General features: G+C 36.4%; 1 protein-coding gene across 5 annotated transcripts in view; it reads right to left on the reverse strand.

Annotated features, from left to right (window-relative positions):
* Positions 1 to 1,886: 1,886 nt before the first annotated feature.
* Positions 1,887 to 12,354, reverse strand: part of LOC110450887 — a 48,628-nt gene continuing 38,160 nt past the window's right edge. For 2 of the 5 annotated variants that reach the window (XM_021498661.1, XM_021498662.1), the window contains exons 4-7: positions 8,148 to 8,268; positions 7,167 to 7,407; positions 5,617 to 5,958; positions 1,887 to 4,418 (exon numbers count right to left, since the gene is read on the reverse strand). In XM_021498661.1, the coding sequence (XP_021354336.1) occupies positions 4,024 to 4,418; positions 5,617 to 5,958; positions 7,167 to 7,407; positions 8,148 to 8,268 (1,099 nt within the window). In that variant the 3' untranslated portion in view covers positions 1,887 to 4,023. Of the gene's footprint in view, positions 4,816 to 5,616; positions 5,959 to 7,166; positions 7,408 to 8,147; positions 8,269 to 9,831; positions 10,010 to 11,522; positions 11,551 to 12,354 lie in introns of those variants that run through there. The other 3 variants (XM_021498664.1, XM_021498663.1, XM_021498666.1) reach the window with 3 other exon arrangements.

The raw sequence follows: 12,354 nt of genomic DNA on the forward strand, positions 1-12,354 counted from the left end.
GTTTTTCTTTTATATGAATACAACCCCCTGACATTCAAAGACAATATCTCAAAATTTGCCATGATCACTTATCCAGAAATTACCAAAGCACACCCTTAGGTGATCCTGTACTTGACCCCATTTCTTATCAGTTATGGTATTTAAGTACATAACCTCCCACACAGACAAATGGCACATAAAACTCAACAACAACAACACAAAACATATAGAAGCATAATACCTTTGCATTTTGGATTACTGAATAAAAACGAGAGACACTGTCACAATAATGTGTATCTCTGTAAAGTCAGAATTGGTCTAGGATAGAAAGAAGAAAAAAATATCCGTAAATTTTGCTTAAACGTTTGAAAATAAATGAAAATATTACCCAAAAAGTAGTGCAAGTCACGAAAATCAGCCTTCAATATGTGTATCATCACCTTATTCCACCAACAACATAAACTTTGGGATGCGAGAAAAAAAGCTAACCATTGGTTAACTGCAGCTGGATCACTGGGTTTCGCTGAAAGTGCATGAATTACACACATGCTATACTGATAATATTGTTTATGCGTGTTGTGACACATATCAGCACAGCATGTGCACTCCAGACACCCACACCAAACCCCTTTTAATTTGCCTATTCCCTCGAAACATGACACGTATCTGTCCACTAGATCATCAGTTATCGAATTGACACCGATTTTCAACAGCCTTAACAGTTAACACTACACTAACACACAGACATAGAAAGTGTTGTGTATGTGTCTCACTAACACACCGAGATAGAAAGTATTGTGTATGTGTCTCACTAACACACCGACATAGAAAGTATTAAGACATGGACAGAGAGAGTATGGTGTATGTGTCTCACTAACATATCGACATATAGAGTATTGTGTATGTTTCTCATTAACATATCGACATATAGAGTATTGTGTATGTGTCTCACTAACACACCGAGATAGAAAGTATTGTGTATGTATCTCAATAACACACCGACATAGAAAGTATTAAGACATCGACATAGAGAGTATGGTGTATGTGTCTCACTAACATATCGACATAGAGAGTTTTGTGTATGTATCTCACTAACATATCGACATATAGAGTATTGTGTATGTATCTCCTTCAGACACAAACGTGAACATTTTGTATGCATCTCACTAAGGAACAGAAATAGCGAGTAATGTTTATGTATCGTTGTAATTATATCTAACCAAAAGTATTGTGTATGTATCTCACCAAGTCACAGACATTGGGAATGTAGAACCTTTACATCATTAAGACACAGACATAGTGAGATCTGTATATGTATCTGACTGAGACACAGACATAGGATCCTATAGAATGGGCAATTACTTTTTATTATATGTACAATGATCTTGCGAAGTGCTACTACATAATGTACGTGGAAAACGTCTGCGGATCCGTCGAGTGACAAATATTTACATAAACCATGTGTGTAACATATTGGGACAAATGGCATTCTTAACGGCAGAATCCATTTTATGATTTACTTTTCCCCAGTTATAGGTGTTCATTTAAGGATCCCCTCCCATTTTTGCAAGCACGACTATAGCTTTGATAAATCAATTCTTAAAAACAAAATATGTTTGCGAAACGGTTTTGATATGTCGAGTGAAATGTTCTCAACCTAATTAAAAGACATCGCTTTTAAAATTCATCAATAACTATTGTTGTCCTTTTGGATTATCTACGCTTTAACCTTGGTAAATAATGTAATCCCCAAAATTAATAATTGGTGGAAGGACTCAGATGTTAGAATAAATTAAATCGGGTAAAATTGTCTTACAAAGTGGTAATAATACCAATATATGATCAGGGACATGCATTGGTCCTCACGCCTATTAGTTATCTGGTTCTATAAAAAAAATAACACGTGCTCAATGTCACAAGTAGTGTCGGTTTATCTCCGAGATGGTAACTGTTAGTATGAAAGAGTTTCTAAGTATTTTTTTGCTAGGGTAGATTTTTCCATAGGCAGGTTTTTTATGTGGTTAAATACAGTACGGTACACTAGTACCAGTGATAGACATATCACACTAGGGGAAATACGGTAAATTATGTGGGGTTTTCACCTGGGAGAGTAGGAGCCGATCAGAATTTAGCTTGGCCGTCACTGCGCTCCGAGTCACACACAGAGCAGCAAGGCATGGCGTAGCACCTGACGCTGTCTGCGTCCGTAAAACCGCAAGCTATGGAGTAAGAACAGGTTAAAAGAACTTCCCAGGGGTGAGTGTTATGCATAAAACCACTATTGTTTGTAACATGACCAGCTAAGTAGCTGTCATGGTCATTTTGTCTATGTTTGAACGAAAGAATGTTCTTTGCGAAATCCGCTCGCTCAACCATGTGCTATTTGGATGGGACGTGGGTGTGTAGATTACGAGCCGGATAATTAATGAAAGCTAACTGGTTTCAGTAACATTTATGAACTGTTCTAGGCTGTTAGGCATATGTTAAATGGTTGTAATATATTGTCAATATGTAAAAGTTGTTTTAGGGGTAATTTTACGAACCGGAAGTTCGAATATGTTTGATACCGGAAGTGACCCTTAGGTTGTTGACCTTTTGTAGTTCGAGTGATGGGGACCATGCAGTTGGGGTCCTGTAGCCAGTGCTGGGACGGGATGACACGAGAGTGACGGCACCCAGGCCATTTCAACTTCCACCTACGTCCTTCGTCACGGCTGCTCGTCACAGACTCTTCTCAGACGGCTCAGACGCTTCGTGAAGACGTCACAGACAGTCACGCCACGACAGGGATGAGGAAGGGCCTGGACACTTCACGACTCCTGAGGAACCCCTATGACTTCAGAGACAGGGTGAATCTACATCACAGCCCTCTGCTACGTCTATATGAACATTCGTGCACTTAAGTATTGTGTTAACATTTAAATAGGACATTGATGTGGCCTACACCTACATGTAGTTGTGACACTACAGAACTGTGTTTATACCCCCAGTGGTGTAACTAGCGGAACTAACTATAAAGTTTAGTTGTGTGAATACTTCATGACCAAAGCCTTATATTCAGGAACTTTACATAATTAGAACATTGGATACAAAACTTATTACTATTTAGGGTGTGACAGGGATACTCGAGTCTAGTCATGAGAGTGTATGTTGATGCTGTGTGGTAATCAGTATGCAATAGAGCGTTTGATCCTAGTGCGATTACCACCAGGTAATAGTTCCTTTTACAGGAAAACACTCAATCGTTATCACTTGTGTAGATTCTGTACATATACATGTATATAGTGAATTGTTAATACATTTGTTGAATTTATATCATTGTTGTTGATTCTACCTCCATCATCCGGTATTCACTACTCGTCTTCGTGACACTCAATAACTCTAGTTAAGCAGGAGTTATTTTGCTAATTTGCTATAGATAGCTTTGCCATCTATTCAATTACCTGTTGTATACTGCAATAATATAACTGTTTAACATCAAGTTATTCTTAGTGCTCATAGACGATGTTGTGTACATTTGTACGTGCTGAGTACTAGGTTTGAGTATGACGGGAATTATTGTAAGTAGGGAATTCTGGGTAATAAAAGCACACGTTTGAGTACCGCCATGACTGCCTGATGTCTTTTGTTTGGAGCTGGCCATTCGCACACACAACAGCACAAGATAACCACGTGCTCAACAGGTGAATATGTTTTGTAAAAGAATAACGTGAGGACGATAACATTTATCATAGACGACTTTGCCGTCTTTGTCACATGTTTAGTGTAACACTGTTTGGCAAGGACACTTCCGTTGACCAGGTAGCTCATTTGGTAAGAACGATATAATAACACTCTGAAGTCTGTTGTTCGAGTCCCGGTGTAGCCCCGCTGAAATTGTACACACAGAACACCATTGTTGATTATATTTTGTAAATTCATCTTTATATTTTTTTTTGGGATAAAAGTCACATTTCATTATCTGTCGCAATGATTTCAAATGCAAAGGAAATTACCTTCTGAATTCAAATTCTATCCATACGAAAATCGTCCCATTCGAAGACTTCAATTGCATTTGCATATGTCAAGCGAAAGTCGTTCCATGGTAGCATTTGTATTACTAATGTCGGTTGAATAATAATTTGACCAAATGAATTTGAAATCGGCCTTTCCTATTTCTAGTGATTTTATTTTCATTGTGACTTTTGCATAGCTTTCCAAGTATTTAAGCCTATCGCAAATATCAAGGCATGCAAAAGAGTAAACAATCTCTGTAGAGATTTTCGGTTCAGCACGCATGAAACTTGATCCTTTCCATTTTTTATAAGCGCTCGTTTTTGGCCATGTTGAGTTTTCGGATACTGGCGACGCCAACACATCTTTCACTAATTTGGCTACATGTTGTTTCCACTCAACCAAATAATAAGAGGAATGTGGTATTTTTAATTCATATAGCCTCTCTGTAACAAAGAGAAAAGTAGTATAAAATAAACATAAAATAACCAAGATATCTTTGTAAATTCAACATGGTACCCTTCAAATTGAAATATGCTGTTTTTTAACTGGACATTCAGAATAAGATCCTTTTCATATACATTATATAGAGGTCTCAAACGTAATAACGAAAATATAGTGCAATATGGACACTGATTTAAAATAAACAAGTGTTCGTATTTAAATATATATATATCAGTAAAGACACTGCAGACATAGGAATTGATCAAATGTTCGAGGCAATCTGTCCCTTTTTCAATACATATAACAATGTGATGAGCAGTCACTCTGTAACAATACCACAAAATAATAAATATAAACAAAAGGAATCACTTACGTTATATGCTGTATTATCACATATCCCTTCGGTAAGTTTGTAACAAAAGTTTACCATCGAGATAAAAAATAGATTTTCTCACTTCATTGTTTAACATTTTGTTCTAATAAATTATAATTCTATAAATAGCCTTTGGTTACTGTCGTTATTATTGTTTGCCTTTATGTGTGTGGTTGTGTGTGTGTAGGTGTGTATGTGTGTGTGTGTGTGTGTGTGTGTGTGTGTGTGTGTGTGCGAGAGATAGGATGTGTATGCGTGTCAAATTTAAAAAGCGCACGCAGACCGATTCGCAAGCTTCTAATCATTCTCCCGAGGAACTGTGGAGCACCGATCTTTGAAGAGCTGTATAGCACGGAAAGGCCTCTCATATTGGTTTGCTGGTGTTTCAAAATTTATGTTTATCATTTACTTCTTACAGGTAGTTGAATCCAATAATTATAAGTGAAATTTAGCTAACAAATACTGATAGCCTGATAAAGACCTTATATTCAGGACTAATAAATGAATTGGCAATACTTGTTGATATAACAAAGCAAAGTTGATGTCAAAATTATGTGATAAAGCTGAGAAATGAACGAGTAAAACCTTAAGAATTAAGATAAAACGACATTGTTAAGTGTGCATCATTTCAAAAATGTGATCAAATGTGAATACAGGCTTTTTTGAATAAATAGTTCCAGAAACCTAGAGTCATGATAATTGGTAAGGGATATTTCGGATTCCTCACAATTATACATCCTATGCACTATCAACTGAGCCAATAAGATTAATACACGTTGATATAGCTTGTTGTTTGATAAATGAAGTAACTAAAAAAATAAGCTTACCTTTGGCTTCAGTTATATTGCTCACAAACAGACTCTCAAGAAGCTTGGCTCTAGCATTAGACATCTCCAGCTTTAGTTGAAGCCCGATATTTTCGTACACTGGTTCGTTTTCTACTTCTTCGATTTTCAGGTACGAAGTTAATTCCACCAGCGCTTCTCTCAATGAATGAATGTTGTACTTGTCGATCCAGAGTAGGTATGTTACAATTCGAGATGGCGGTATGTATATATCCACCTCGTAGACAGACTCCACGCGTTGTCGGATGACTTCCACACATTCTGTGATCAACGTTTCTGTCCGATATTCATCTGCTAATGGGAACACTGTATCGAGTGTTTCATCTGTGAATACGAAAGGTTATATTTACATATTTCGTGTGTGTAACATGTGGAGGCAAAAAACGTTTTTTGGATCCGCGGTGGCCAAGTGGTTAAGGTATCTGATAAACTGCTACCACTAGTCCTTCACCTCTTGGTCGCGGGTTCGTGACCTACGTGGTGCAGTTGCCAGGTACTGGCGATACGTCGGTGGTTTTTCTCCGTGAACACCGGCTTTCCTCTAACACTAAAACCTGGCACGTGCTTAAATAAACTGTTAATAGGACGTTTAACACAAACAAACCAAACCAAACAAATAACATTCCTAACGGTAACGACAGAATCCATTTTATGATTTCCTTTACCCCAGTGNAAGGTATCTGATAAACTGCTACCACTAGTCCTTCACCTCTTGGTCGCGGGTTCGTGACCTACGTGGTGCAGTTGCCAGGTACTGGCGATACGTCGGTGGTTTTTCTCCGTGAACACCGGCTTTCCTCTAACACTAAAACCTGGCACGTGCTTAAATAAACTGTTAATAGGACGTTTAACACAAACAAACCAAACCAAACAAATAACATTCCTAACGGTAACGACAGAATCCATTTTATGATTTCCTTTACCCCAGTGATGGGTATTCGTGTATTAAAGAGCCCCGTACAACTGCCAAAACCTGTAATTAAGTGTTGGGGAACTGTTTATTCGAGCATGACTTTGGCTTTGATAAATCATTTCTGAAAAGTTATACCTTAATTTGTGGAACTTTTATGAGAAATAAGAGATTTAGAGAAAATTATATATAAATAAATAAACAACAGTAGCCTGAGTGTAAAACAAATCAGCTTGTCAAGACTTTGATTCGAACCCCGGACTTCAGATTCTTATACAGTCGCTATGACTGATTGAGCTAGAAATGAAGAGTGGCGTAGCTAAACTGTTACAGTTATATCCAAACGGAAGTTAAGGGGAGGTAACTTATAAAGGTAACTGCAGTGGGACAGGGATCCTCAAGCACAGACAACTGCGTCTGGCATGTAAATATGTAAAATATAAACAGTATTTCCTTCATTACTTTATTGACAAAGTTTAACACTCGGAAACCCAAATGAAGGAGATTAGCTTCGATTCGGCTTTAATCTTAGCTTAATCTGACAAACATGTCAAATATACTCATGGTTACGTAGCAAAGCTTGATGTAGCACCATTTATATCATAACATTTTTCATCAATACCTGTAACTTTGTCAGGAAACATGGGCAGAAGACATTTTAAGAATGTGGCCATCTCATCATAAGTTTTCCCAGGGAACTTCAGCTTCCTTTTTGTGTCGTCACTACATTCGTCTTGTTGCCACTCCTTTTTAAGCCAAGCCTCAAAAACAGGTGAAGCTGATGAGAGTAAATCTTTATTTAAATGAAGATGCTGTTCCTCGACTACCAGTGTTACGTCGTTAGGCAGAAAGCCTGGAAATATCTGAGCAAGAAAGGTGAAGGAAATATTAAAGAAACTTTTCAAAGAGCTGTATTGCATCAAATGCTTTAAAAAAAGTCTGAATGTTATTCCTTCCATTTGACTATTTCCGCCTGGCTGGCTGTTTTTCAATTAACTATATTTAAATAAAAAATGACGATCAAATTGTGTTGGGACCTGTCCAGTCTTAGTTGCCATATTCCGATCGTTCGATATTTTTATATTACTTTATCTGCTATTAGTATAACTGACCAAAATGAAGACACGGGTCAACATTATATGCAGTGTGAATCTTTAAAAGAAGGGAATAATCAGCGTGATAGTTGTGTCATGGAGTGCATCACATATCAGTGTCATGTGTACTGTCTCTCTGTGTATGTCTCTGTCTCTCTGTGTCTGTCTCTGTCTTTCTGTGTCTGTCTCTGTCTCTGTCTCTATGTGTCTGTCTCTGTCTCTGTGTCTGTGTCTGTGTCTGTCTCTCTGTGTCTGTGTCTGTCTCTGTCTCTGTGTCTGTCTCTGTCTGTCTCTGTCTCTCTCTGTCTGTCTCTGTCTCTCTGTGTCTGTGTCTGTCTCTCTGTGTCTGTCTCTGTCTCTCTGTGTCTGTCTCTGACTATCTGTGTCTGTCTCTGTCTCTCTGTGTCTGTCTCTGTTTCGCTTTGTCTGTCTCTTCCTATGTCTCTGTCTCTTTTTCCTCTCTGTTTTAAGCGACCGTCTACTTACAACACATGCTTAGTCAATTGTACCTTAATTTCTTGCTTTGCAACTGGTTCGATGTCATTTTTAGACTCGATTTCATCTTTAGACTCGATTTTATCTTCAGATTCGTCAGAGTAGCTATCCGACTCACCGTCATCCACACGTTTGCTAGGAAATCGAGCAGGAAAAAATGGACTTAAAATTGCACGATTTAAAATATAATACAGTTATCCGCAGGGGGGTATTGTATGTATTCCGTGCAAAAATAATTTCCAGCTACAATGTTATGGAAATCTCGGGGACTTAAAGTTCACCAAGCAAATAAGCAGGTAAGCCCGTTGTGAACTAAATAAGTACTAGTAAGACCTTTTTACAAATGGAATACCTCGACGCGGAAAGCCAGAAAAATCAGTTCATGTAACATTGAATTAAGAAATGTGTAGAATGAGAATGCCATCCATATACTTAATGAATCACATATAGCAATATTTCGGTATAATATGTACATTTATTGACCCCCATGTACGGATGTGACTTGAGATTTGGCCACTCGTATAGATACTCAAAGACTTCCATGCAACATGTTTAAAAAACGAATATAGGATGCAATAATTACATAATGAATTTTTCATTTTTTTTAAACGCAAATTAAAATTGCTTATTCAAACGTCTACATGTACACACGAACTATGTGCAATACTGAAATTTTATAATTTTCCTATGAAGATTTTAATAAATATAAATACTAGTAAAAACTTTTCATTTGTCTAGACTGCTCACACTTTCAATATAAAACATCTGAACGCTTGCTAGATAGCTTTGATCTATTCATGACCATGGTGATAAAAGTAATTAACGTAGTTGAAAGCAAATTCCTAGTTGAAAACAGATATAGTCTAGTGTTGTCATGTTACTAAATCATATAACAACTATTTTATTTCATATGTGAGAGTGTGTAAACATTTTCCAATTTTGTTGATTATGTGTGGATTGAAGATGTTGAAAAGGCCTCGTACATAAAACATGTACGTTCCTTTTCGTTTCGATTCCCTTAACACCTTCAATCGAGCTACAGGTATGCACCTAACGTTTGTGTTTACTTGTTTGCCAGTCTTTCATTCGGTGAGTTTAAAGGGTAATACCCGATGACGCCAGGTATGCAGGTCGGGAGCTAGCACTACGAGTAACAGGTAAATGATCAATATATTCAAGCTTCTGCTCCAGCTATGTAATTAAAATCAGACCCCGATATACTGTACGAATAAGACCATCCCGCTTTAAGTCCTTTGCCAATTTACATCTATCCCGAAAAAGACTTTTGACTTGACATGCAGTAGACAAAATAAGAGGAAATTAAAAAAAAAATAAAAAAAAAATAAGTAAAGATTCTTTATCAACGAATTCTGGCCCAAATATGGCAACAAATATTTTCACATATATGTGCAACCTGTGCAGATATTTTCTTCTGCTACTTGGTCAATGAAGAAAAAATCTGCTGCCTCATTGTAACCTTTGTATTCCAGTTTGTTTATTTTATTACTTCCTTATTCTGTCGTTTTGGCGGTGACTCCCAGTGCACTAACCACCGTATGAATTTAGCTGTTTCGAGAGCGTTAATAGCTGTAACCCCAAACAAACAAACAAAAATACACATGAACAATAAGCAGCAGATATATTATGTTTGTTAAAAAATACAGTAACTGAATTTCTGTCCTATTACGAAATACTTACGCCATTGTATCGCTGGCAACAACGAAGATGTGACCTGCTCTACACATGCGCAGTATATAGGGGATTGGTTTATCGCATCGATAACCGACATGTGTTGTACATATGACTTAAACAAATAACACTGCATCCCATCATTGACTAGAATAGCCCCGGTCATATGTCAACACAGAATGACATTTTACCAGATGACAGATATTACAAAATGAATTTATCACGTAATATATATCAAGCAACACAGAATATGAATCACTTAACTAATTAGTACCAGTGACAGATATCATAATTATGTATCTCATACTATTAAAAACAAAACAGAATACATATTGATTGTCACTTTTCAACATGAAAATGGAGATTTAGTGTATAATTTGAAGCTACATAGACCAATCGATATGGAACAATGAAATTATCATTTTACAAATTCTAATATCAATGAGATACAGAGAAGGTCGCTTTTACGTAGTGTATGGTTTGGGCTAATTGAATATATAGAGGATATTTTAATTTAAGTGGGTTATTAGATTTATATTTTCCAGAAAGTATGCCAAATTACTATCATAATTTATTTATATAATAAAATTCCCTTCATATCTAAGAACAAAATCTAAAAGGGTAGAGTGGGGGAAAATACAGAGTCGTTGTGTCACCACTTATTCTGATGTTTAAATATCAACACCACCTATGTAAGTTATACGTGATCACTATAACTGTCAGAGATGACCCCGTTATCACAGTATCTGTTTTACGTCTATCTATGGAGATATGTATGAAATCAAATACTGATAAATATTCATTTAATGCATAACACTAAAACAGATATAGTCTAGTGTTGTTATGTTACTAAATCATATTACAACCATTTTATTTCATATGTGAGAGTGTGTAAACATTTTCAAATTTTGTTGATTATGTGTGGATTGAAGAAGTTGAAAAGGCCTCGTACATAAAACATGTACGTTCCTTTTCGTTTCGATTCCTTTAACACCTTCAATCGGGCTACAGGTATGCACCTAACGTTTGTGTTTACTTGTTTGCCAGTCTTTCATTCGGTGAGTTTAAAGGGTAATACCCGATAACGCCAGGTATGCAGGTCGGGGGCTTACACTACGAGTAACAGGTAAATGATCAATATATTCAAGTTTCTGCTTCAGCTATATAATTAAAATCAGACGCTGATATACTGTACGAATAGGACCATCCCGCTTTAAGTCCTTTGCCAATTTACATCTATCCCGAAAAAGACTTTTGACGGGTAAGACTTGACATGCAGAAGATAAAACAAGAGGAAATTAAAAAAATAAATAATATATAATCAAAAAAAAAGATTCTTTATCAACGAATTCTGGCCCAAACATGGCTACAAATATTTTCACATATATGTGCAGCCTGTGCAGATATTTTCTTCTGCTACTTGGTCAATGAAGAAAAAATTTGCTGCCTCATTGTAACCTTTGTATTCCAGTTTGTTTATTTCTTTACTTCCCTATTCTGTCGTTTCGGCGGTGTCTCCCAGTGCACTAACCACCGTATAAATTTAGCTGTTGCGAGAGCGTTAATAGCTATTACCCCAAACAAACAAACACAAATACACATGAACAATAAGTAGATGGATGGTTATGCAAAACAGCAGATATATTATGTTTGTTAAAAAATACGGTAACTGAATTTCTGTCCTATTACGAAATACTTACGCCATTGTATCGCTGGCAACAACGAAGATGTGCACATGCGCAGTATATAGGGGATGGGTTTATCGCATCGATAACCGACATTTTTGTACATATGACTTAAACAAATAACACTGCTTCCCACTATTGACTAGAACAGCCCCGGTCATATGTCAACACAGAATGACATTTTACCAGATGACAGATATTACAAAATGAATTTATCACGTAATATATATACAGAAACACAGAATATGTATCATTTTAAAAATTAGCACCAGTGACATATATTATAATACTATGAAAAACAAAACAGAATACATATTGATTGTCATCTTTTAACATGAAAACGGAGAGTAAGTGTATAATTTGCAGCTACATAGACCAATCAGTAGGGTACAATGAAATTATCATTTTACAAATTTCAATATCAATGAGATATAGAGAAGGTCGCTTTTACGTAGTGTATGGTATGGGCTAATTGAATATATAGAGGATATTTTAATCTAAGTAGGTTATTAAGTTTATATTTTCCAAAAATATGGCAAATAAATATCATAATGTAATGGCGTAATAAAAGTCCCTTCATATCTAAGCACAAAATCTAAAATGGTGGGGAGTTGGGAAAAATACAGAGTTGTTGTGTCACCATCTATAATGATGATCAAATATCAACACCACCTATGTAAGTTATACTTAATCACTATTACCCCGTTATCACATGCTTTTGAGTTACGTTTATCTGTGAAGATATGTAGGCAAACAAATACTGATAAAAAATATTTAACCAGTGACAATATCAGCGATAGACTTAGTCGACATAGAGTGCAAAACCCATTATGGCAGAAATAATCAG

Source organism: Mizuhopecten yessoensis, unplaced genomic scaffold (assembly GCF_002113885.1).
Source record: "Mizuhopecten yessoensis strain PY_sf001 unplaced genomic scaffold, ASM211388v2 scaffold5547, whole genome shotgun sequence".
Taxonomy (NCBI): domain Eukaryota; kingdom Metazoa; phylum Mollusca; class Bivalvia; order Pectinida; family Pectinidae; genus Mizuhopecten; species Mizuhopecten yessoensis.